The sequence below is a fragment of the Paroedura picta genome, chromosome 1, assembly GCF_049243985.1.
Source record: "Paroedura picta isolate Pp20150507F chromosome 1, Ppicta_v3.0, whole genome shotgun sequence".
NCBI lineage: Eukaryota > Metazoa > Chordata > Lepidosauria > Squamata > Gekkonidae > Paroedura > Paroedura picta.
In genome coordinates this window covers 135,368,532-135,395,556 of record NC_135369.1, presented here as the reverse complement: position 1 = coordinate 135,395,556, position 27,025 = coordinate 135,368,532, and the positions used below count along the sequence as shown (strand labels likewise).

At 42.1% G+C, this 27,025-nt stretch overlaps 1 protein-coding gene and 1 long non-coding RNA gene across 4 annotated transcripts; both read right to left on the bottom strand.

Annotated features, from left to right (window-relative positions):
* Nucleotides 1–2,383: 2,383 nt before the first annotated feature.
* On the bottom strand, nt 2,384–12,784 carry SRSF12 (serine and arginine rich splicing factor 12). Of its 2 annotated transcripts, none has more exons than XM_077304688.1 (5): nt 12,460–12,784; nt 9,029–9,133; nt 6,402–6,505; nt 6,087–6,228; nt 2,384–4,465 (listed from the first exon to the last, which is right to left on the bottom strand). In XM_077304688.1, exons 1-5 carry the CDS (start codon nt 12,522–12,524, stop codon nt 4,171–4,173), a joined length of 711 nt encoding a protein of 236 aa, XP_077160803.1. In that variant the 5' UTR covers nt 12,525–12,784; the 3' UTR covers nt 2,384–4,170. The 2 variants fall into 2 exon arrangements, with proteins under 2 accessions (XP_077160803.1, XP_077160813.1); XM_077304698.1 differs by having other exon boundaries at nt 2,384–4,525; nt 12,460–12,783.
* Nucleotides 12,785–13,007: 223 nt separating this feature from the next.
* LOC143821094 (uncharacterized) lies at nt 13,008–27,011 on the bottom strand. 2 transcript variants are annotated; one of them, XR_013225663.1, is made up of 3 exons: nt 26,878–27,011; nt 24,498–24,547; nt 13,008–14,663 (listed from the first exon to the last, which is right to left on the bottom strand). It is a non-coding gene; the product is annotated as an uncharacterized LOC143821094 (long non-coding RNA). The 2 variants fall into 2 exon arrangements; XR_013225662.1 differs by lacking the exon at nt 13,008–14,663 and adding an exon at nt 15,460–15,827.
* Nucleotides 27,012–27,025: the final 14 nt, after the last annotated feature.

Here is a 27,025-nt window from a genome sequence, read left to right as displayed (position 1 = left end):
ATTTTGATGACTGTGGTATACATCAGTGGTCCCCAACCCCCGGTCCGGGGACCGGTCCGTGGATCAGTCGGTACCGGGCCGCGGCTAATCCTCGCCCTCCTCCCCGGCTGCTGCCTCGGGGGCTGCCCTGCCACTGTCGCTGGCTGACCTTTGGTGCTCTCCAGCGGCCACCATGGCTGGGGCTCCCCCTCGGCGTAGCATTATGCAGCTGCTGCTGGCGGCGCCCTCCAGCGGGCGGCGGGAAGTCAGGTGCACCGGCGGGAAAGCAAGTGGAGCAGGATCTCAGATGGCAGTGACATCCCTCGGCAAAAGACTACCCCCCCCCCCGGGCCTCAATAAAATTGTCAAGCGTTGACCGGTCCCTGTAAAAAGGTTGGGGACCACTGATATACATCTTCAGTCTAAATTACCAATATGTCAAATCACATTAACATATCTATTTACAACATGTTTTATCACATGTATTAAGAAATGAGACTATTTGGTATCCAAGACGTTTCAAAAATTACAATTACACAACAGGACACCTTTCCCAGTATTGATATTCTTGCTAGTGCCAAGTTGCAAAAAAGCTTTGAAAGTTGTGGCATCCTGAACCTTTGAACAGACTACTTTGTTCAAATATCTGACCCTCTTCTAAATATCTTATGTCAGACTGATAGAAGACCACCTGGAGGATAAGGAAAATCTTAAGGAATAATGAAGCATAGTACTTACAGTTCAAATCTCAGTACGATGGACGCAAGTCCGGAAGTTACAGACAATAGTCATTAATGCTAGAATTGAAAACTATGAAGTGCCAAAAGCAGATATCTCACCAAGAACAGGTATAACTCTAAGTGGCCTTGAACCAAGAGGAAAGGCAGTATATGAATATAAAGCTTTATTTAAAGATGAAAAACTATCCAAACTTCCTTTCATCTTTTCAGTACATGAAGTCACTTATACCAAGGAATCTCTACATTAGTCATACATACAGAATCAGCTTGGTGTACTGGTTAAGAGTAACGGCCTCTAATCTGGAGAACCGATTTTGATTCCCTACTCCTCCACAAGCAGCCAGCTGAGCCAGTCATAGTTCTCTCAGAGCTCTCTCAGCATCACAGAGAGTCTGTTGTGGAGAAAGGAAGGGTAGGTGATTGTAAGCTTCTTTGAGACTCCTTTGGATAATACAAAGCAGGATACAAAAAAGCCCCAGTTGTTCTCTTCTTCATATCTAAAACTAATTATGGCATCAAAGTTCATAAAAGGAGTATGACATCACGATCTGAAAGCAAAATTATTTCAAGTACCGTATATGCTGGCGTATAAGACGAGTGGGCGTACAAGACGACCCCCAACATTTCCACTCAAAATATAGAGTTTGTTACATTACATTACAGTACTATGGGCCACTATGGGCAGCTATGTCCATCCCAACTGAAGTGCACCTGGCGTATAGGACGACCCCCCCACTTGGAGGCATGTTTTTCAGGGGGGAAAAGTAGTCTTATACGCCAGCAAATACTGTATTCTAGTTTAGATGGACTGTAAGTCTAGGGTGCGTTGTTGTGCCTCCTTTGCTGCTGAATTTGGAGTCACATTCATTCTTTTCATGCATTAAGGGCATTTGTATAAATGCTTCCCTACATCTGGATTTCATTATGGTTGAGATAGCAGTGGATCTCAGCCTGTTCCTCATCAGATCCAAGTGGATTTAGCATTGTACAATTTTTTTTTAACCTGCTGGAATTTCTGTGGGGTTTTGGCCCCCAGTAAAAAAGTCATAAGAACAGATAATTTTACTGATGTTGTCACCAGTTGCCAGACTGCAGACTCAAACATAGGAGAGCTTCTTTTGTTTCGAGAGGATAAACTCTGAAGTGATATGTCAGCTTATACATCATTGAATATCCTGCCCATCTTCACTGAACATATGACAGAGAAGGTGGTAGACAGGAGGGAGGAAAATTAAGAAAATTAGTAAGATGTGATTTAGAAGGAAAGGAGGGAATAATAGATTTCTGCTTTTAAGGTAGCACAGATCTCCTTAAATCAGGAAGGAAGAGAGGAGAGCACGTGAACTGAGAAAAGGGTTAAAATGAACAAAAAATGCTTCCACATTTCTACTGGCAGACAGCCCCTTGGGATGTTATATGCCAATAAAGAAGTGGGAACATACTATAATTAACAGGAAGACAGAACAGAACAATTCATCCCATGGGGAAAGAGACAACAATGTTGAAACAATCAACTGTCACAGAAAGTCACTAGGAACATTCACTATGATGTAAGGTCAAATTGTAAAATAATGACTTGTGCAGCTTCACTATCCCTTCCTGTTTTCCAAATTCAAGAAGTAATAATGACCTACCAATCATCTTGTTGCAAAAGGAAACCCAGATTTTTTAAAAGGTTAAAGTAGGACTGTGTTTTATTGAAAATAGTTTTAGTTATGAAATAACAGTAGTACCACTCCCAACGTAAAACTGTGTAACTGCTCATGAAGTGAAATGTGATTTCACTGCCACTACAATGCAGTGTTTGCCATGTAACATATATCACAGCTATCACACATCTAACACACAAATTATAATTTCCAAAACATTACTATACAAATATAATACACTGTAAAATGCAAAAAACAAAAATATCCTCTGTTACTAGCATTAAACAAGCTAATAAAGATGTTATAAGATATGCAACTGTTCAATAGTTTCAGGGGCTCAGAGTTAAAAATGCTTCAAGGAAGTATCTTCTACCTTGATCTCCTAATACAATATTTTGAAAATACAGAACATAATAAAATTAAGATTTTTACACTACAAAGTTAACTGCTGAAGACATACTTTACAAAAACATTCAACCACACATCAAAATAAAATATTTTAACTCATTAAGTATCCAAAAAATGACATATAATGCCTTTTTAAATGTCCAATGCATTCAAGACCTGTTTTTATATAATTATCTGAGAAGCATCCAATTTGTAAGAGGCTGCTGCATGGAACCAAAATCTGTTTTCTGCCTTCCCCCCTTTTCTGGTCCTGTGTCCAACCCAGGAATCCACATATGCAGCCCATATTTTCCATTCATTTAAACTGTGGTCCGAAGCTGAGTTACACCCTTCTAACTCCATTAAATCCAGTGGACTTAGAAGGGTGTAACTTTGCTTAGGAAGGAAGGAAGTTCAAGTGCTTCTTTCCTTAACTATTCATTTAATGGGGAAATGGAGAACCACAAAAAGAGTGACTGTAAGAGAATTTAATTACTTCTGTTAGTTTTATTTTTCTATTTTAAAATAAACTAAGTCTGATAGATGCAAAATTCCTCTACCCTATATTATGCAAGAATTTCCCAGCACTACTACATATTTCTGTAATGTGAAACAAAACGAGCTTGCATTCACAAAGAGCACTATAAATTCAATAGCTATTAGGGCTGAATTATATCAGTCAAATAATTTTTAAAAAGATCATGATTACCCAGAGCATATACAATAATGTCAACCTTCAAATTTGGATGTTTTCACAATCCTGTCAAAGCAGGTAGCAAATAATGCCAAAAAACCTCCTAGGAATATGTTATCACGGAAACAGCATCTTCATCCAATCTAGGTCTGTATTAGTGAAAAGCTATTCATATCTTAACTGTGACTTATAGTACACCCTTGCCTGTACTGAAATACCTTTTTTAAAGTACTGTAAAAAAAAAAAAAAAGCAGAGTGATGAAAGGAAACATAACTGACCTCTCTGCCCTAGCTACAATTAAACACCTGGGGAAACTCCTTGGTACAACCTATAACCACTGCTGAGTTGCACTATTATTAGGCTGTGACAGCTCTAGGTAGCCCCTCCCCCTTCTCCTTGTTCCAGCATGCAGCTGAAGATACATCAGTGCCAGGAACGGCTCCAGCATGCATCGCTATAAAGAGCTTCATGATAGAACCTGTGCTGTAACTGAGCATAGAAGTGGGCTCTAAGTAAAAAAAAAAAATCTGGGCCAGACAAATAGTTCTAAATAATAACAAAAATGAAAAACAGTGTAGCACGCTGGAGCAAAGACCAAAAGAAATATAAAAGACATTTTTTAAAACAAATACATAATTACCTTACAGTTCTGATAAGCTTTGGACAATTTTGTTCGACTCTTTTTGTGCTCATTATAACTGCATTAAAGAAATAACAAAATTAATCTTCCTCGGATACTGACTGGTTACTATTTCTCTGATAGAAGCTCCTAGAATGTGAACGAGAGCTTGAATTAACATGCTTCCGTGGAGATTTAGACAGGGACCTGGTAGGTGAACCTGAACGTTTAGGATGTGATCGTGCCTTTGTTCTTGAACTGGACCGTCTTCGATGAGAACTTGATGGTGATTTTTCTGCATATTTTGAGCTTCTCTGAGTTGACTTTGACCGCGATCTTCCTCTAGAGCTAGAATTTCTCTGGGGCGTGACAGATCGTCTTGGTGAGCTGGAGTGCCTTGGAAGAGATTTTGAACGAGACTTAGATTGGCTGTAAGAATGTCGTCTACGCCTTGACCTGCAAATCATCCAAAACATTAGAGTAGTCTCTGATGTCGCTATGTCTTACATCAAGGAGCAGGACCATCTCAAATCTTTGTTTCATTTTCTGGTTTGTTTTTTTAAATGGAATAACAGTGCCAAATAGCTAATGTTTCAGATAACTTTTGAACTCTGAAGAACTCAATAGGTAATTTAAGAGCTCTAAAGGATTTTAGCCTAGAATATTTATTTTGGAAGTATGTGCCATGGGTACCTTGCCTAGTTGTTTTTTTTTTTAACAAAGCTTTATGTACACGAGAATAATGAGCAATGTAATGTTACCCATGCAGAGTTATTTTCTCCAACAAAGTCAGCTTCATCTCCACAAAGCTTTATTTTTTCCAGTCTAGTGCAACAAGAATGATTCCAAAAAAAGATAAATCTTACCCAAACCAAGATTTTGAAGATACTCTCTATACATGTTGTAGAAATAGCCTTGGTTTTCCTTCTGCTGCTATCACAGATGTTTGCAAATACTCCTTTAGTACAGATTATTTGTGATCAAGGCAACAATATGCGCATGCTCAATAATAAATTATTATTATTCCTTCGATTTCTAACCCACCACTCCTGGCAATGCCGGCTTGAGGCAGCTTACAGCAGTTTAAAATAAGAATATTAAAGACAACATTAAACCCTTAATTAATCTTAAATTAAAACAATAAAACCTGGTACTATAAAATCCATCCCAACAGCATCCCACAAAGTATTGCTAACAATCCACAACCGACTTGATCTTCTTTTCAGCAGTAGAGGGATATTGTGATTCCAAGAGGAGGGGCCCAAGATAACACTGAGTCACTATCCTGGCTTCAACCAAACACCTGACAGAAGAGCTCTGTCCTGCTAAACCCAGGAAGCTCCGTCAGGGCCCTGAGATCTTCCAGGAGCTCATTCTACCAGGCAGGGGCCAGGACCCAAAAGGCCCTGGTCCTGGTTGAGGCCAGGCGGGCTTCTCTTGTGCCAGGAACTACCAACCGGCAGACAGGTGGTCCCTCAGATACACCAGAACCAGACTGCGAATAGCCTTCAATGTCAAAACCAATACCTTGAATTGGATCCAGAATTCAACTGGCAACCAATGCAGCTGCCTCACCGCCGGCTGGATGTGAGCTCTCTCAAGTGTTTTCATGAGAACCCTACCAGCCTCATTTTGTATCGATTGCAGTTTCCAGGTCAGAGACAAGGGTAGGCAGAAGTCTAGCCAGGAGGTGACCATTGTATGGATCACGCCCAGATTCTTGGCAGACTGTGCAACCTGAAGTCGTACCCCATCCAGGAAGGGCAAGGCTTCCTGATCTGGTCCTTTCCTACCTATCCACAGGACCTCCGTCTTCAAAGGGCTGAGTTTCAGGCAACTCTGTTTGAGCCAAACCATCACGGCTTCCAAACATCTGGCAAATGTTTCTGTGGGGGGAATCGGATTGGCTGTCCATCAGGAGGTAGAGCTGGGTGTAATCGGGATATTGATGGCAACCCAGCCCAAAACTCCAGGCCATTAAATAGAAGATAATATAAGTAAGTATTCTCAGACTCACTCTTTAAAACTGTCTGAGTGTCTCCTGCTCCAACCCCATGAAGAACTTCTGCTACGTGTCCTCCTTCGGCTACGACTTCGTGATCTTCTGTAATCCATTGGCGAACACTGGCGCCGCTCCTTTGATTTCATCTGCCCTGGTGCTAGAATTAAAAAAACAGCTAGAAGATTGCACAAAAGGCACCTTCCTTCATATCAACTGAACATGCAATTATAGAATAAGTTCTTATTAGTTTTCTAAATAATATGAGAGGCTACATATTCTTAAAACAAATGTTTTGCAGGATAAGTAAGTGATGTGCTTATATTCACTTACTTTTGCGATCACCTTGTGCAAACTGTATTTCAATTTGCCGGCCACATACCCACTTTCTATTGAGGTTATACAGAGCATCTTCTGCATCACGAACATCTTCAAACATGACTGTCTGTTAAGGACGCTTTAAACATGCACAAAGCAAAAAATTGTATCATATAACATCAAACAAGACTTAAATTTTTATTAATCATGCTCTTCTGATATACTAAAAAGTGAAGATTAGAGTCACTTTACATTTTATTCAGTGTCCCACCAGCATTCATTGCAATAAAATTGCATGAAAGACTGACAACAGAGATACTGGAACCAAAGATATATTATTTCATAAAGTTAATAACAACGAATGGGTGCCATTACCAAAACAGTCTTAGGTAAGGGTGGCAGTTTCAAAGTTGTAATTAATGATTTTCAGATTAGTTTTAGGAGAGGGTACTTATTGGATTTTTTTTCTTTTCTGGAGGGGGAGCGGACCCAAAATACATGTAATATTCCAAATTTTAAAAAGATAAATTCTCTCTCACCCAATTACATGTACAAGATCCAAATCAAAACCAAACCTCCAATTCTTATTTAGCCACTTCTTCTGACATGGCAGAAGATTTATTGTAATCATTGATCTGATATGGAACCAACAATCAAATCAAATAATGTTATGAAGAATGTCAGCAAAACTGAGGTGTCCCAGTGGCCTTCTTGGAAAAAAAGTTTAATAGACAAGTGGGCAACAACATCAATAGGATTTGGGGTGTGCTAAAGATAGTGTGTCAACAGCTTTCAGTACTTCAATTTCTTTCTTATAGCATGTAAAGGAACTACATTTGACATGGTCTTTAAATGTTTACATGCATTTTTCAATGGAAATAACTTCCAGATAAAGATATAAACTTGTTAGAATATAACATTTAAACCACATTTAATTTTCTCCAATTAAATACTTTAGTTCAAGTAACTGTTGCAATAGTAGCATAACAACATTACTTTTAAACATTGTTTATTAAATACAAGTCAAACTAAAAATATGATAAATCAGATCACTATTCAGGACATCAGAAAAATTTTAATTCCCATTTCCCCAGAAAATACATATAACTGAAAGACACACATACCCAGACACCTGACAGGGAACTAAGATTGGCTCCAACATCCATTATGTGTCTGGAAAAAGGGTAAGTTCCACAGAACAGCAAGCTCATTTGCCAGGGCCCAGACCCACAGAAGGGCCCAAGATTACCTCAAGAAGGCCAAAGTGTGAATTAATTTTCAGTTTGGAAAGCCCTCCTCTTTCAAGTTAAGGGGATCACTGAGGTTGCCCCCAAGACTTCTGTAATCAGTACTATTTAGAAGTGGTATCCTTCTTTAAACTTCATATGTAAATTACAATAAGCACCAGATCTGGAGGAAAATGCCCTGTTCCCCTAACCGAAGTATAATATGTGAAAAATGGGGAACAGAAGCTTTTGTGGTGTGGATGTAAATAACATCCCCTGGAGCCCCTATAAATTGATGCAGTATACTTTTCTCCAGGAAGACTGGGAACTCTTGTGAATAGAACAGACAAGTATCTGTGCTGCCAAGTAAAGCCTGAGATAATGAAATATTTACAAAGAAGATTACTGAAATGCACACCTGCCTCCTGTGCATTATATAGACTTCCCCATCCATTTCAATACAAGTGCTTTTCTATATATGCACATGGAGTTGTTCCCTCCACAGATATGAATGGCAAAGTCATAATGCTAAAAAAGTTCCTTATAATTTTGATGACTCTGTACCGGATCACAGACTTAGAGCATTCAAGGTACACATCTTGTTTTAAGGGCCTTTAACTAAACTCGGTGCATTATTATTATAATAAACAGATACCTAGATGCAAAAATAATTTAGATCAATACTTCTGTTCTATGGCAAACAATGTGACATTTATCCTTAGAACATCTGATTTTCCTATTTTTCCTTTTTTCCCCCAGTATTTAAAACAAATCATTGTAAAGGCCACAAAAATTGCAATAGATCATCTAAATGACTGATACATTTCAGTATTCCATTAAAAATTATTGTTTCATAGAAAAATGAACAAATATTTATTGTACCATTTTAAGGAAGCAATATTTTAAAATAAACATTATAAACAAGCAAGTTTTTGACTGAATTTTAAGCGCTTGAGTGATAAGATACAATAGGAAACTTTGGCAGTTACCTCCACGTCACGTGATCTTGGCCTTTACTCTTTAGAGCTTGCTAGATGGACTTGACAAGGGCCGTAGAGCCAACCAAATCAGACTTGGCTTTGACTTTGGAACTCTGAGCAAATGTCGGAAAGCCGAAGCCTTAACTTGGTGTTGCGGCTTTGTCTTTTCCTTGAAAAAGGACTTCCCCTCTTCCAGTTTTCTTTTTATCTGTTTCCACCCTCCCTCTTTATTCCTTGAAGCTTGAACTTTAAAGGTGTCTTTTGGCTTGCCTGCTTGGACTCTATCTAACCAGGTTCATTCAAACTTTGGGGTGCTTGCCAGCCACTGTGGACTGCTTTACATTTTCTGAGACAAAGAAATAAATACATTAAGTTAGGACGCAGTAACAACAATGCACCTCATTTTTTTTTTAAAAAACAGTGAAATAAAGGATATTGTATATAAGCAAATCCTCTTGGGCGTCTTGTGTAGAAGTCAAGCGGAATGTATACGTCTACTACAGGGCCATACCGACCAAACTCACGGCGCAAATCCTCAGGCCTGAAGTGTTTCAGAAATAAGGCAAAAAAAAAAAGAGTGTTTCTATATTATGGCACTACCGTTAGCACCATCCAGCTGCAACACTCAATACTTGTCTTGGGTTCTATAATATTAAACACACGCAAAGTATAATCCTACTTTTTTGTGCATTTATCTAAAGCACAGCCACTTCTCTCATCTGATGAATAATGGTTCAATAGTAACCATTCTTTGTACACTCAGTTTCAATAAGAAATTTAGATGTTACTGGTATTTTGTTGAATTCCAGTGTTTTTTGTGGTGTTTTCCCCATCTTTGTTTAGACTTGATCAGCATTTTTTCTACATATAACAGGGTGTCCGACTGACAGTAAAAGACTGTATTGTGTTTTCTCAAGGCTCCTATGTCCTTCCATCTCACTCACTCATTTCCAGTTTCTCTCAGGCCTTCTAGTTCTCTCGTGCTCTTTCATTTGTTAAACTATGGGCAGTGACCTCAGATAGTTACAAACTGAAAAGCAGCTTGCCTCTAAGGCAAAAAGAACTGACACATGTCCCTTGATTCATGACTGTTTGAAAGAACCTATCATCCCCAAGAAAACAGAAAGTAATTAAGGCTGAAAACAAAGGGATATTTGCAGGAAGAAGAACTTGACTGAAAAGGCTTTATCTCCAAGAAAACATAAAAGTAGTATCTATATTGTCGTATGGGCCCATAGTTTCAATCCTACTAGCAACTGACTGCAGAAAAGGTCTCTTAGTAGTGCTAAAAGATCCTAACAGAGCTCCCCAAAGTCATAACACTAAATGCTTAGTCTCTTCCTTAAAAAAGAAAAAGAGCTATCAGCTTAACTGTAAGTTCAGTTACATGATCTTCCTATCCATGGATCATTCCCATCAGGATGCAAATTTGAATAAATTGTGGAAATGCATGCCAGCAATCCCACAATAGACAGTCCACTCAAATCAATAGCCCTTCCTAGAATTACTGCTCTACTGAACTGCTATTTGTACCATCTTAGGTCCATTTTTTGGCAACTTGATTGTCACTTTGTTTCATATATAAGGCAAGTTTTGCTTTCTAATAAAAGAAAACTTCATAACACTGAGCGGTTTATATCAATATAAACATATCAGGATGGGATATGATCAAGCTTTGTATTTTTTTAGCAGATGGGGATTATATACACAGAAATCTTTCACACATATAATTAGCAAAATTGATATGTTCAGGAGAAACAGTGGAAAGTTTGTTCAATCAATGTATATTTCAACTATTAAGTACCATACAATGTTGAGGTTTTTTATATATTAACTACATAAATCCAACATGGAGGGCATGCATAGATTCTGTGACATATATAGAAAAATTATTTTAAGTAAACATAGTAGGATATACTATTTGCGTATCAGAGCTCCCATGTCTATCCATGGGAGTACCTGTGAGAATGGGTCTTTCAATCATTCTAGATTATGTAATATCCAACTATTTATCTGCCTCATTCACTGAAAGTTCCTTCATTCTGGTTCAGTCAATCATGAACTAGAAGGATTGCAATTCTTTACATACCAAGTGGTTATATGCAATGGGGTTTTTCGTCCCTTAAGACAGGAGTAGTCAACCTGTGGTCCTCCAGCTGTTCATGGACTACAATTCCCATGAGCCCTTGCCAGCATTTGCTGGCAGGGGCTCATGGGAATTGTAGTCCATGAACAGCTGGTTTCCCACCTTAAAGGCCCTTCAATGGTACCATGGGGTGAAGGTTTTCAAAATGGCATCTGGGGAGAGCCCTCTGTGTCCACTATTTCCAGTTCCAAGCAAAGAGGAAAGAAAATTTTAAAATGTCTACCCTTATTTGGGTAGGTTGACCTGCCTCCCCAAGAAGGCAATGATGAGCCTGGAGGGGGTGGGGAGGGGAGGGGCCCTGGCCATGCCAGCAGAGGCTCTTCTCCAGTCTTTCTCAACCAAGGTCTTTTGAAACCCTGGGGTTTCTCGAATTGATTTTTATGTATTTTTTAATTTGTTTAACATTTACCAGGTGATATGATATGATATGTGGTTGTGCCCCCCCTCCCAAAATGGCCAATGATGGGCCTGGAAAGGGGAAGGAAGGGGAGGGGCCCTGGGTGGGTGTGTACACAGCTATGCTTCCCAACCATATTCTGCACCATCCCACCCCTTCTGTGTTTCTTGGAAGTCTGAAGAATGTTTCAGAGGTTTCTCAATGGTAAAAAAGCTGAGAAATGCTTCTCTTCTCATGAGGGGGGACTGCCTGGCAGGGCCACATGGCCAGCTGACATCACTTTTTTGTACCTCAAAACCTGAAAAACATTTCAGTGGTACTTCTAGTCCAAAAGTTGGAAAAGGCTGCCCTAAGAAGAAATGAGGTGATTTCTACAATTCTTGGAACACAGGAGAAGAATAGTTGCTGAAAAATCAGAAACACTCTGGCACCACAGACCAACAGGAACGAAAACATTCAACTGTGGCTAAGGGCAAGATATTTGTTCTCAAGAAAGGGCACCCTGAAGCAGTATATCCTCACAAAATGGAGAAATTTTATCTCACGCTCACAACTTCAGTGGTAGAACACCAGCTCTTCAGCCAAAGGTCCCAGGTTCCCCACTGTGAAGTATCTCACTCTACTGGGCTTGCAGAGACCTCTTCCCCGCAGAGATCTCTGAGGACACAACAGACAGTGCTGCCATTCCAGATGCACCACCAGTCATAATGAATAGGCTAGTATAACGAAGCTTCCCAGAGATCTCGCCGCTTGAACTGGAGAATGGCATATCGATGACATCACACTGCGATGCATACGTTCTCCCGAGAAGGTAACCCCACTAAAACTGCTAGTGACCGTTATGCTCTCTGTATAAAGCGCCGCGGTATATGGGCCACTAAAAGCACGCTGGGAAGGGGCGGGCTGCGAGTAGCTCCTATGTGCTCTAGCCAGGGCCAGAGGCCCTCTCTCTTTCTCCCCCAACGCACGCATATAACCTCTGGGGCGAGCAGCGACGGCCACATGCTCCAGTCGCCAAGTGTTTTGGTGCCGCCCGCGCGCCTAGCCCTTCAGTCATTTAGCATTTACAGCCTTTCTTGGCACAGAGAAGCAACGGGGGCCTCATCCAAAGGACCAGCCAACACAAGCGTGGGAAGACCGAAAAAGAAAAGGCGCCTCCCTCCGCGGTTGCCTTTCACCAGTTTGCCTCGTTAAAGAGAAACCGCCCCGGCCAACCACTTCCCGCCTCCCCGCAGCCACATCCCGGGGGGGGGGGGGAGAGAGAAGAGGCCCACCGCCCGCCCGCCCCTCCCTGCACGCGAGGCCGCTCCTCCCGGGCTCTCACCGAGTGGCATCCGCCACGTTCCTGACGAACAATGAAGTGTTGGGAGGCCGCGTGTAGCGGGACATGGCGCCGGCCCGCGAATCTCGCTCGCCGACAGACCAACGGGGGAGAGAAGAAAGGAGGCGGAGAAGGCGCGCTCCAACCTCCGACTCGGCGGAGCTCGAGATGGAGGCGGCGGCGGAAGGGGAAGGGGCTGGGAGAGAAACTGCCGCAGCTAGTGGCGGAGGGGCGGGCACAGCAGAGAGCCGTGGGGGTGGGCGACGCTCTCGGCCTCCCAGAGTCTCCCTTCGGCAGCACAGGTCTGGGCTCGCGGGAGGTGGGCAGACAATAGGGCGGCGGGGTTTGGTGTGACTTGGAGGCTAGCGACTGGCCAATCCCGGCGAGGAGGGCTCGTCGACAAGCTTGTTACGACAACGACACGGGGACGGCGGCCCTCGGCGGGAGTAGCGCCGCTTTTAAAACGTCGTGTGGTAATGCTTCCAGGAAAGCCAGGAACAGCAGCTGTTGCAAGGCTCTGGTGTCGCATTTAATAACGCCGATGCTGGCTGTGGGATCCGCAGAGGTTAACTCGAGAGCGGAACAGTCTGGTTAAGCCTTTGTAGTGTCTCTGCCTGCTTTGAGATGTCATGGCACTACACTAAGGTGACCCGATTTTAACGTTGGTAAAGCGGGACACCATTGACCGGGGGGGGGGGGTGATTAAAAAAATGGTCTATATGGAGCAACAAAAAGTTTCATAGAATGCAAAAATAGTATTGTAATACATATTTTTTTTAATTTCAACATAAGTACAATTTGTCCGGTACCCCCAGATGTCCCTCCAGAAGTGGGACAATCTGGTCACCGTACACTAGGAAAAGGGGGGAGTTACCAGAGTTACCGGAAGGCTGGTCCATAGACTGGTCCCCCTGCCATAGTCTATGAGAGGAAGTATAGGCAAAATAGCATTGCCAGAGGGGAAGAATAAGATGATTTAAAATGGAGTCGCTCAAGGCTATTGTTTTCTGTGACAAAACAAATAGCACCAAAACATCAATGCTGAAATATTACAGAGAAGGCTGCCCAAAGATGTTTTGATGGGTGATATAAAATATCCTTACAATAGCAATTAAACTTTTCTGTTTACCAATGGCATCCAGTGTTGTTTGAATCAGATATTTTACTTTGATGCACAGTAAAAGTGGTGGTGGTAAGTCAAAAACTGACTTACTGGTTTTTGAAAAAGCTCTCTTTTTGTGCCCTGCTTTTTACTAACTGAAGTGATCTCAAAGCAGCTCACAATTGTCAACCCTTCCTCGGCTAGTGAGGCTGAGAGAGCTCTGAAAACTGATTGGCTGCATATGGAGGAGTGAGGAATCAAACCTGGTTCTCCAAATTACAGGCTGCAGCTTTTAACCACTACACCAGGGGTAACCTGTGGTCCTCCAGATATCCATGGACTACAATTCCCATGGGACTACATGGGAATTGTAGTCCATGAACATCTGGAGGACCACAGGTTGACTACCCCTGCACTACACCACGGGTGGGCAAACTGTGGCCTTCCAGATATCCATGGACTACAATTCCCATGAGCCCATGGACATCTGGAGGGCCACAGTTTGCCCACCCCTGCACTGCACCAAGCTGGCTTTCAGTGACCTTCAGAGGTGGTATTGCCAATGCCTGCATCCATGTTAGGACCCTGGTATTCTTTGGTAGTCTCCCATCCAAATAATAGCAAGGGCCAACCCTGTTTAGCTTTGGAGATCTGATAAAATCAGGCTAGTCTGGGCTATCCAAGTCAGGGCTTCACCAGAAATATATCCTGACTATTGAAAATCCTGATTTAAAAATAGATGGTGACACAGATTTTAACTGTACAGGGTCAGCTTCAACTGCATAAAGTTCTGCTTGCTAAAGTCATTAATATGAAATGCTAAGTGTCTTCTAGTTTTGTATATAAAGAAAAATAAAGAAAATAAAGAAAAGATGAGGCCATGATGTTTGTGCAACCAGCACAATTCCTCTCAGGACCACCAGTTTGTCAGACATAGCACTTCAAACTTTACATAATCCCATTTCTTTTTCATACTGCTGTTATAGCAATGAGCAAAAAATTGACCCACCAGTGCAAAATACACAAGTTTGAATATTGATTATTTTATTGCTGTTGCTCTTGTCTTCAATGTCTGTGTTCACAGGTCAAGACTAATCATATTTGCCTGGAATTAAGAAACATTATAGTATATAGAATATTCCAATATTAATACTGCAATATTAAACAATATTCCAACATTTTTTGGCCAGTGTGATTCATATACAGTTACTGTTAAAAATAGCAAAGCAGTTATCAGAAGATATAGTACTCATCTGCTACGGTATTGCATATAGAGGTCTTACTGCAATCATTTATTTATAGTCTGTGATGTCAATATGTGTTTACAGAGCATGAATGCATCTTCTGTTGCAGATAGGGAAATGTTGGGTTGCTTTATTTGGTTGGTACTAATTCCTATTTCACACTCAAATCTTACATTTTAAGATGGAAGCTCTACCTCAAGTACAGCTGTAGTTCTATTGCTGAAAAAAGTTTCCATTATACTAATTGAGACTTTTAAAGTCAGACAGCACCAACTATGCCCCCAGCAGGGCACTCTACTCTGCGGGTATGAATCTCCTGGTTGTCCCGGGCCCTCGGGATATCCGCCTGGCCTCGACCAGGGCCAGGGCCTATTTGGCGCTGGCCCCTGTCTGGTGAAATGAGTTCCCGGAAGAGCTGAGGGCCCTGACGGAGCTATCAGCGTTCCGCAGGGCCTGTAAGATAGAGCTCTTCCGCCAGGCTTTTGGCTGAGGCCGGGGGGGGGGGGGGATAGAATCCCGGTGATGACTGATTGATCTCTTGAAATGGCCCTATGGCATCTGACTACCTGTTTCCATTGTATGCCATTAATGGCATGATACGGGTGGCAGCATGGGAACTTGGGAGTTGTTTTTGGTTTTTGTCCACCATCGGCCTTGTTTGGTTATTACTGGGGTTTAATTGCTATGTTGTAATTGGGGGGGGGAGGTTGTTTTTAGTGTTTTTATTGTATTTATTATGGTAAAGGCTGTTTGCCTTATTTGTAAGCCACCCTGAGCCAACTTGTCAGGAGGGGCAGGGTATAAGGTTAATAATAAATAAATAAATAGTGCCAGTCCTGAAGAAAGATGACAACTGAGAATGTAAGCATTACCGTGGCATCAGCCTCTTGACAGTTATTAGCAAAGTGTCCATGAAGATTATACCATCAAGGCTACGGGAACATCATGAACAGACTAGTGGAGAAGAGCAAGCAGGATTTAGGCCACATCGGAGCTGTATTGATCAAATGTTCACCATCTGTCAACTAGCAGAGGAAAGAATTAGGTGCAGAAAGAGAACTGTCATTGTCTTTATTGACTTAAAATCTTTTGACTTTGTGTATTGGCCTTCTCTATGGAAGGTACTAGAAACTGAAACTGTGCCCCCCAAAATAATCACACTCCTCCAAACAGCATATTCAACAAGCCTAAGTTCAACAAGCCAAGTGTGAATTTGAAATTAGCTATCAGAGGAGTTCACCATCCAGATTGGAGTGCACCAAGGAAATGTGGTCTCTCCCCTAATTTTTAACATCATAGTTGATGCCATTATGAGAAAAGTATTTAAGAATAGACGTGGAGTTCAATACAGCCAAAACAGATCCTGACAGATCTAATGTTTGCAGATGATGCTGCCATATTTGCTGATACAGATGCAGAGGCTACTAACATCCTCTATGACAGTGGTCCCCAACCTTTTTCCAGCTGGAGACCGGTGGGGCAATTGCCCCGCCCGCGCAGCGCGCATGCGCAGCCATGCCACGCATGCGCAGATGCGCGATGCGTGGCCAAAATCGCGCATGTGTGGCACTTTCGCACATGAGTGCATGCGCAGTGCCGCGCGTGCGCGATTTCCGTCGCGCATGTGCGGCCCTGATTCCATCTCCCTCCTGCAGTAAGAAGCTTCCCGGGCCGCAAGCTTGCGGCCCGGGAACCGCGGGGAACCGCGGCCCGGCGCCCTGGCCTTTGCGGCCCGGCACCGGGCCGCGGACCGCATGTTGGGGACCGCTGCTCTATGACATTGCTTAAGGCTTAAAAATAAATGTGGACAAACCAAAATCATAACCACAGATGTTTTTGTTTTTATTCCATCTATTTACTTCTCTCTTTTTTTAAATCATTGTTTGGGCTATTTTAAATGTTTAAGTTTTTACTATTTTTTGACTATTGAGATTAACCTTCATGGTTAGATTTTCATGTGCATTTGATTCAGGACAGGACTGGTGTGATATTTATTTCTAAAAGCTACTCCAGCAGCTGGCTAGTCTAAGTTGTTGTAACACTTATTGCAACTCTTATTCTGTCGCCTTGAAGATGAGCCGGAATAAAAGGGGCCGTGATCCTGTTGATTTATCCCCATCTCCTGTCTCCAAGCAATCTAAGATTGATGACTTCCTTGTACCAAATAATTCTGCCACAATTTATGCTGTTCCAACATCAAACTATTTTGCTCCTTTGGATAGCAGTGTCTCTATCAAAAATTACAGCGAAGAAAGGAAAGAGGTACCTACTCTGCTCCAAACTGAAGGCATTGACATTGAAGTAGATAACTTCAGTGTGGCAGATAACATCAAAAATGACCCCTTTAATCTGACAGAGAAAACCCTTGAACTTATCTTCAACAGAATAAAACGAATAGAGGCCAAGGTTGATCAACTTACTCAGATATTAACCAAACCATCCAGGGCCACTGAAACCCAGATGGGACTAAATCCTGGAAGACAGAATGGTTCACCTTGCAAGCCTAAGAATATAAAGGAACCAGCTTGGAAACAGCAACCAGAGGATTGCCAGTTTCAGCTAAAGTGGCAGCCTTGCAAAATATGCCTCACCATCTACAAGTTCAGAGGTCAGACTTTATTATGGAACTCGAAATGGCGTGTTAATCAGCATTTAAGAGTTCTCCTTAGGAAGAACATTTCTTTGAATGAACTAAAAACAGTAGAGTCACTTAACATTCAGAATCAGGTGCAAAGAGTTTTGCTTACCTTTGAAAGCCCAAAGATCCCAGCAATATTACTGCAACAGAGACCATTCCTCTACTCTAAAGGGGTGTTTCCAACCAGGGTATTTAACAATTTAATTTTATCTTCCTTAATTCCAAAGCTGCAAAACTCCAACACCTTTAACTCCAACTCCAACTCCAACTTCTCAATGATTATTGCTCAAGAAAATGTTTTGCAGGCTAAGCATCAGAAGGACTTAATTTCATGGACAGACCTGCCCAAACAATCAAGAACGGACCCAGGGACTTTTGAGCCAATAAACAGTATAGAAGAAAATCTACTCCTTTCTTTTTCAGCTCTTCCCCCTATGGAACAAACTGAGATTACATCACGATTAGAGCACCTAAGACTCAAGTTACTCAGTTCAAGAAATGATTTGTCAGATCCAAATTCACCTCTACTTTTGACCTCTAATCAGCAAATGACCAGTGTGCTAGAAACCCTTGTTGCTCCTGCCTCTTCATCCTCCACCCTGACACCAGTATGTTCTCAAGGACTTGTTGAAGAGCCACCTAGAATACAGCAGAAGGTGCCTGAGACCAAACTGACTAGCATTATCATAGAGGTCAATACAAAAGTTTGCACTGAGAAGGACAAGGCTGCTTCATGCAAAAATGGCTGCATCTTCTTGGATTCTGATGGTGATTTAAATAGAATATCAAGTGATGAACATGAACTGCTGCCTCAAGAAAAGGATGAAGATATCCAGATGACTCTACCTGCCCAGAACTTCCCTCTGATTATGTCTTGCCCTGGCAATGGAATTAATGGAACTAACGTACAAAATGATATCAGTAATGAATGACTCCCAATGAACACCTCGCAGCTAGCCTTGGTTTGCTGGAATGTAGCTGGGTGGCACTCAAAACGCTTAGATGGAGCCTTTGTAAAATATATATCTCAATTTGATGTTATATTCTTGCAGGAAACCTGGATGATAGATGATTTTGATATTTCTAATTATCATTCAGTTTTGACAGCAGCCACTCCGTCTTAAGGGTGGAAGACCCCGGGGAGGTTTAGGAATCTTTATCTCCACCAGACTGAAAGTGCAAGTCCTCAAGTTACCATTTTATGCTAATTGGGTAGTGGCAACACTGCTGCATTTTAATAAGTTCCAGTTACTCTGCATTAACTTGTATTTACCTCCCCAGCGTTTACAGGCACAGACCAAATCTCTGTGGGGAGAAGTGGAATGTTATATTTTCCAACTAGCTTTAAAATATCCAACTGCCATGCTAATTGTTGGGGGTGACCTAAACGCAAGGATGGGGTATAACAACACACTACTTGCAGACAAATTCTCCTCTTGGCCTTTTGACACAGAGGGTGAGCAACTTTTCCCCCCTCGTGGTTCCTTAGATTCTGTGAGCAACTTAGCGGGTTTTTGCTTAGCCCAGGCAGCCAATAAATTAAACTTATATATACTGAATGGAGCTGCTCCAGGCGATTGCCCCGGGCAATTCTCCTTTTGGTCTGGGTCTAAACTGTCTACTATAGACTATGTAATGGTATCCCATGATCTGGCAACAAGGATAACAAATTTTGTAATTGCCCCAAGACTGGAAAGTGATCATCTCCCTCTTACTCTGTTCTGTAACCTTGAGGCCCCTTCTCTTAGAACTTCTGTCTACAGCCATCTTGATGGCTCAGTAGAAACAGGGAGACTAAAAGTTAAATGGAATTGGCAGTTAAATAATGCTATAAATGAGTGGATTAACTCAGAGCACGGTATAGAGGTGCACTCCAGATTTTTAGGAAAATTAGACAACAGTTTTGACATCCTTAAGGTATACAATGAACTCATCCAGACTCTGAAACCACTACTATCTAGGCCTGGCTCAACCTCCACTGCGGTAAAGGTACCCTCAAGAAAGTGGTTTGATCAGGATTGTATAAATGCTAAGAAAGATCTTCTTTTATCCTTTGCTGCTTTCAAAGCTAAGCCATCTCACCTTGCTAAATTAGAAGTTATAGAAAAAAAGAGAGGCTACAAAACTCTTTTAAGGAACAAGAAGAAAGCAGCAGTCCATGAGAATTGGGCATCTCTCATTAGCTCTGTCAAGAACAAGGACTCTTGGTCTGACTTTGCAATAAGTCATATGGCAAATACAATCACAGCTGAGACTTGGGAACTTTATTTCTCTAGCCAGTATAGTCAACATCAATTACATACTCGACTAGATTTTCCAACTAATTGTTTACCACAATGGCCACCAGTAGCACCTCAAGAAATTAAACAACTAATTCAACAATTAAAGAGTGGGAAAGCCCCAGGCAGTGACTTCATTCCTCCAGACTTATTGAAATCAAATGCAGATTGGTGGGCCCCAATTTTAGCCCTCTTATTCACGTACATTGACCAGACAGCTCAGATTCCCCAAGACTGGGGTCTTGCAGTCATAGTTCCCATCTTTAAGAAAGGCAGTAGAGTAGAACCGGCCAATTATAGACCCATAAGTCTCCTTAGCACAATCAGTAAATTATACTCTAAACACCTTAGTTTAAGATTGTGTGATTGGCTTGATCAGGAAGGTTTCTTAGAAGAAGAACAGGCTGGCTTTAGACATGGCAGATCAGTTATGGATCATTGTTTAGTCTTACAGCACTTAATTGACAAGTATGTGTACTCTGGTAAGAGATCACTTTTTGTGGCATTTGTTGACTTTAAATCTGCATTCGATTCAATATCTAGAGATCTTCTATGGTCAAAATTATCCAACTCAACAATTGATAAAAGGCTTTTGCTATTACTTTATAAACTTCACAAAAATACAAGTCTTCGTGTCAGATTCAGTCCAAAGGGTCATTTAACCAACTCGATCCCTACACAGAAAGGTGTAAGACAGGGCTGCATTCTGGCTCCTTTTTTATTTAATATCTATATTGATGCATTAATCAAACGTCTAAAGAACTCAGACATTCATGCCCCTAAACTTGCAGATAGAAGGTTACCCATACTTATGTATGCTGATGATGCAGTAATTCTCTCACAGACCAGAATAGGCCTGAAAAGGGCTTTGGAAGTTTTGGCCTTGCATTGCCAGGAGGAACACCTAGTTATCAATTATACCAAAACAAAAATTATGTGCTTTAACAACAGGGCAAAATTTTTTACTTGGCATATTGACCAACACCGAATTGAGCAAGTCAAATGCTTCAAATATCTTGGTGTGATCTTCCAGTATAACGGAAAGCAAACTGCTCATATTCACTCAGTAGCTAACTCTGCTCAGAAGAGTGCAGCGGCTATCTTAAGATTCTATCGAACTAAGGGTGGTGGCTTCATTCCTGCTGCAATCAAACTGTTTTCAGCCAAATCACTGGCTCAACTTACATATGGTGCCCAATTAGGCCCTTACTCCAATTTTGCTCCCTTAGAGAAAATTCAAGCAAGTTTCCTAAGAGCCCTCTTTAATGTTCCAAGATGTACAGCCAATGTAGTTCTCCGGCAGGAGGCAGGGTTGACAAAAGTAGAGACCAGGGCATGGATAACAATAATTAACTATTGGCTAAAAATTCATCTTCAACCTGTAGGCCTTATTCCTTCTTTCTTGTCAGTTAACCCACAACGCACTTGGTGTACAGAAATAATTAACAAACTTCTTAAAATTGGCGTAGCCCCTGATCATCTATTAGAAACGGGGCACAGACAAGCAAAACATCTGGTCTATCAATGACTTATGGATATTGAGCTACAAAATGAGATGGCCCTACTCCCATATAGGTTACTAAAGTCCTGGGAGGGATTTTCTACTGCACCATACCTAACATATATCACCTTTACTAAATTTCGATGGGCTTTTTCGAGGGCCCGGTTCAATGCATTTCCATCAGCACTGCTAAGTGGAAGACTGCAGCGTGTGCCCATAGAGGACCGATTATGCCCTTGCAATTCAGGTGTAATTGAATAAATCGCCCACATTATATTATACTGTGACTTTTATAAGGTTGCCAGAAGCCATTTAATCCAGCCCTTGTTATCAAGGTTTCCTGGACTTACAGATGATCATCTGATTAACATCTTGCTTGCAGATAAAGATAGTTCTGTCTCTTACATGGTGGCACGGTTTTGCTATGCTGCCAGCAGAGTGCGGAAGTCTTTGGCTGTTGTTGATGCTGAGTGACCTGACTGTCGGAATGCTGTGTTCATGTTTTGTGCCTTTGTCAACTCCCTGATGCCAAATGTCCTGTTGATGTATGTCTGTAGATACTTTGATGCTGGTCAATGACCGTAATAAATAAAACAAACAGATGGATCTCTGACAAATGTATGCCTCAATGCAGCCCCAATTGAGCCAATCAAAGAATTCAAAAACTTAGGCTCATTGGTGCAAGTAAAGAAAGTGTCATCTACCCCTGAAGCCCACAATAAGATTGGCCAAGCAACATCAGCATCTGCCACACTCAAATAGTGCCTCTGGAAGAAGACATCTCTCAAGACCAACGTTCATCTCTTTCAGACACTAATCCTGCCAATCCTCCTATATGGATCAGAAACATGAACTTTACTAAAACCGGACAACTTGAGATCTTTCAAATGCGATGCCTGCGGCAGATTCTGGACGTCTCTGTGATCATAACCGAAATGAGACAATTCGGACAAAATGTGACAACCAGCTGCAAATTAAAGAACAAATCCAAAAGCACAGACTGCAATGGTTTGGCCATGTCTGCAGAATGAACACCAGCAAAATGCCTTATAAACTCCTCTGGCAAGAATGACCAACTGAATGGAAGATCCAACGACTGGTGCCAAAGAAAACATGGCTTAAACAGATCAAGAAAGACCTTAGACACCAGCAATTGACTATCCATATGGCCAAGACTGCTGCCACTGATTGCCAAGAATGGAAACATAAACAAGGCAAAAAATCCAGTGGCACCTACAGCAGCATATTGGCTGAGAGGACAACCTGTTCCACCAATCGCCAAACGATAAAAGCAGGAGGAGGCTTAAAAGTGGGTGATGGTTTAGGATAGCATTCCAAGTCTGCAACCAGTCATATCATATCTAACACTAGTGTCAGGGCTAGGCTTGCATTCCTACTCTAATCGAATCTTGCTGGGTGTCCCTGGGTAGTTACACATTCACAGATTAACCTACCTCATGGTTAGGTCAAGAGGAGGAGAATGTCAACTACTTTAGGTCCCCATTAGGGAATAAGGAGGGGTATAAATGAGCTAGCTAACTAAATAAATAAAATATAAACCCCCATGAGAACAACAGATGATAAGGCACACCTTTCTGGCTTATAGCAACATTGATGATGGAGATCAGGGAGGGCATTTGACACAAACAGAAACAAATGGTAACAAACATTATACACATGAAGTTGCCTTATGCTTAATCAGACCACTGCTGTCTACTTAGACTGGCAATGGCCTTTTATGCATGGCGGCAGCTACTGTATGCTGCTGCCGTGCTGTTGCGGCAGAGCAGGATGCCCCGCCTTTTCCCATGTATGCATGGGGGCAGGGCATGCTGGGTGCCCTGGCGTAGCGCGCACGCAGAACGCCGGGGCCAGGAGGTAAGCCGGAGCGGTGGGGGAGGAGGTTTGGATGTCCCGGGGGGAGTGGGGGGGCCCAGGCCCCCTCCGCATGCACAAGTGGGGGCAGGGGGTCACCCCTGCCAGCTCTGGGGCTCCACGGAGCCCGCAGGGGTGTGCAGTGTCCCTACAGGGACACCGTAACGTTGGGGCTGAACAGGCCGACAGGCCTGACGCTTGCAATTATGCACAGCACTGGCCCGCCGCAGCCCCGGCTTACCCAGGAAGCTATGGAAGATCTCGCATTTGCTTCCGTAGCCCTGGGCCGGGAGGCGCCCACACTGGCGGCGGCAGCGAGTGTTATCGGTGATTTTTCCCGAAGCGCTGCTGCCACCAATGCGGGCATTATGGCCCGTGCATAAGGGGCCTATGGCTCTCCAGGGTCTCAGGTAGAGGTCTTTTACATCACCTGCTGCCTGGTTCTTTTACCTGGACATACCAGGTATTGAACCTGGAACTTTCAATTGGACGCTCTTCCACTTAACCGCTGCTCAACACTGATATACTCAAAACATATTCATCATTATCATTATTATATTTCTATTTCTAGGCCACCTCTCTCTACCAGCATTCACAACAGTTAAAACTTCAGACATAAGAAATATACCATATACATTTAAAACAGTCAATTAAAACAAGATGAAACAAAACAAAAAATAACATGTTCCGTCACTAAAACCTGGGGATAGATGGATCAGAATTTTACTCAGATCTCAATGGTAAGTGTTATCCTTGGCCTCAACCATATGCCTGGTGGAAGAGTGCCATTTTCCAATCTCTTTGGAACTTTGACGGTTCCAAAAGGGCACCTATCTAAGCCAGCAACTTGTTCCAGCAGGTCACTCATTCCACCTCAAAATATACAACAATCAGAATGGTTTCCTCCTCCAACTGATACAAGGACAATATAGGTAATCAAAGATCCCATGCCTTAACTTTGGTTGTTGGGAATGTTGTTACCCATCCTGCTCTACGTCAGCAACATGTACCTACTTTGCATTGGTTCATCAACCCTTTCACCCTCAGCGACTGTTAACAGTGTTCCCACCTATTTAAGTTTACATGGTGCAGAAAGGGGAAGAATTTTGGGAGGAAAATGGAGACTACAGTGACATTTCCAGTTGACTATCACCCATCCTTTTCAACAGCTGGTCAAATATTCTTGACCTTTTTGTCTTGTTGGAGTAGCTGCAACAGAAACTTCTGTCTGTCAAAAGAGTATGTGGTGCAGCAGGGGATTTGAGTCTCCATCTGCAGAGGTTCCAGGAACGTGGTATGCACTGTCATATTTTGGTGGATCACTTCCATATATGGACAACATAAGGATATTGTCAGCACATTTGTGATTGCTGGATATTATCTGTATTGCTATGGACCTCACCTATGCTCTCAGGTCCTTGAACCTGGGTCTTCTTTAGCATTTCTTCTTCGCTGCCAAGAAAGCAACATACCCACTAGTTATGCTGTTATCATGCCAACATTGGCAGTATACCAGCTGTAACAGAAACTTCTGGTTGTCCTCTCTTCCTCCCTCTCCCAGTCCTTCTTCCCTTTACAGGCCATACCGAATGGCAGTGCTCAATATTATTTTGCAAATTGCCATATGGAGTCAATATTATTTTGCAAATTGCCATATGGAGTCAGGGGGCCACATTGTACAATAACCAGGATCAGGCACACCTTACAGGGCAGTGTTTCCTGAGTCGAGGGAAGTATAAGTTTATGTGTTTCAAAGCTTATTTTGGAGTGTAGCTGTAACCATCAAGTAACTTATTCTTCAGTTCTTAGTAAGGAAAGCTTATGGGGCTCCTGGGGGCAATCCCAGGAACTTATTGTACAAAACCCAGGCTTTGGACTGGACACCATTTTATGGAAACTTGTAAAACATGGTTAATTGGCTGTTTCAATCAAGAACTGCCTATAGTCCAATATTTTTCATATCTATTTTATTTGAGAACATTAGTGATTTTTTCTGTTTTAAAACACATCCCCTAAACCTTTTTGTTATGAACCGATTGAGCCATGCTCACTAAATACATAATGAGACATGTGAGAGTAGTATTAAACTTGATCTGTGGACTCTTATGACTCCAACAGATGGTGGTACTCGCAGACCAATGGAAAACTGTAGAATTTCCCACACCCCCAACACAAAAAAATGCAGATATTTGACACTACACACTTGATAAAAATACACTTGCTACCAGGAAAGTAAACCTGATCAGACTGTTGCAAGAGTTGTTTCTGTTATTTAAACCCTGAAGTGTACAAGTATCTCCGGGTGGTTGTTGTTTTTTTCAGAGAATCACGAGGATAAAGGTGTGAAGTGTTTTTTACCCCCTCTTGTTTTCTCTTGACTTAATTTCTCTGGGAGCGCAATATTTAAAAAATTAACTTAATCAAGAATTGAGGGGCTCTCCTATATCTAATTCTTCCTGTTCAGCCACAGGAAGAGAGAGTGAACCCTGAAGAACAGCCTGGTGAAAAGCTGCAGAGGCAGTGGGGAACTGGTGGAAATATGTGTTCTGCAAACTGTGGGGGGCACTGAGGGTCCCAGCTCAGATGCTCTAGTCCATTAAAACAAAATCAGAATCCAGTGGCATCTTTAAGACCAACTAAGATTTATTCAAGGTGTGAGCTTTCAAGTGCAAGCAATCTTCCTCAACTTCATGCCTTTAATAAATCTTTGTTGGTCTTAAAGGTGCCTTTGTACTCTGATTTTGTTTTATTGTGCTGCTTCAGACCAACATGGATACCCACTGGAATGTTGCTCTAGTTGCTTATGATCATATGACTAGTGAGAAGAGGAGAAATTGGCATCCAGATCTTAAGTTTTGCTTTGGCACACTCATCTTCATTCCAGCCTTTATGATAAGAAACTCATGGAGTTATGCCAACCAAATGTCCCCTTTTGATGGGGACAGTACCATTTCTTCACATTTCCCAGATGTCCCCTCATTTCAATAAAAGTCAGTTTTGTTCCCTTTTAAATAAAAGGTATATATTTGCTGTAGCATTAGTTTTTATTTTTGCCTGTATGCAAATAAGGCCCATGACATTTTTATTTATGTTTGATTTCTATTTAAGTCAGAATTTGGGCATCGGGTGCAGAAGGTATTTGCAGATATGTAATGGGCCTCTTGTGGCGCAAAGAGCCTCTTGTGGCGCAAAGAGCCTCTTGTGGCGCAGAGTGGTAAGGCAGCCGTCTGAAAGCTCTGCCCATAAGGCTGGGAGTTCAATCCCAGCAGCCGGCTCAAGGTTGACTCAGCCTTCCATCCTTCCGAGGTCGGTAAAATGAGTACCCAGCTTGCTGGGGGGTAAACGGTCATGACTGGGGAAGGCACTGGCAAACCACCCCATATTGAGTCTGCCATGAAAACGCTAGAGGGCGTCACCCCAAGGGTCAGACATGACTCCGTGCTTGCACAGGGGATACCTTTACCTTTACCTTTAATGGGCCCAATAACTAGTGAAGACATTCTACTTTATAATTTCCTTTTAGGGGCTGCTTTAAGAAAGTGCTTTTGTTATTAAAGACATTGTTAAAACCCCTTTCCCCTAGCTGAGTTCTCGTGGCCTGCAGAGAAGGCCAGGATTGAAACTATTAATGTATTTGCAGGCCCAAGAATAATGGTAAACTCAATATGTTTATAAAGTTGTTCTTATCATCTTGCTTTTATGAATAGACTATTTAATCCCCGCCCCGTTTTTGCCATACAAATGTCCCATTTTAGTATCAAGGAACTACGGTCAGAGCTCACCTACTTCGTTTCCTTAATGCTTAGGCATGAGACACAAGCAGCGCGTATTCAGTTACATTTCTTCGGAGGCCGGAGACTAGCGCGGTGGCGTCTGGTCTCGGTGGTTTTCCTTGGAAGTGTGTTTAGAGTGCGCTAAGGTAAAAGGACT

Coding starts and splice junctions, on each gene's coding strand:
- SRSF12 (XM_077304698.1), bottom strand. CDS start 12,524: ATGTCCCGCTACACGCGGCCTCCCAACACTTCATTGTTCGTCAGGAAC. Junction 6,506..9,028: donor AGAGGATTTGCTTATATACA/ATATCCTTTATT, acceptor ACAGACAGTCAT/GTTTGAAGATGTTCGTGATG. Junction 6,229..6,401: donor TGCACAAGGTGATCGCAAAA/GTAAGTGAATAT, acceptor TTTTAATTCTAG/CACCAGGGCAGATGAAATCA.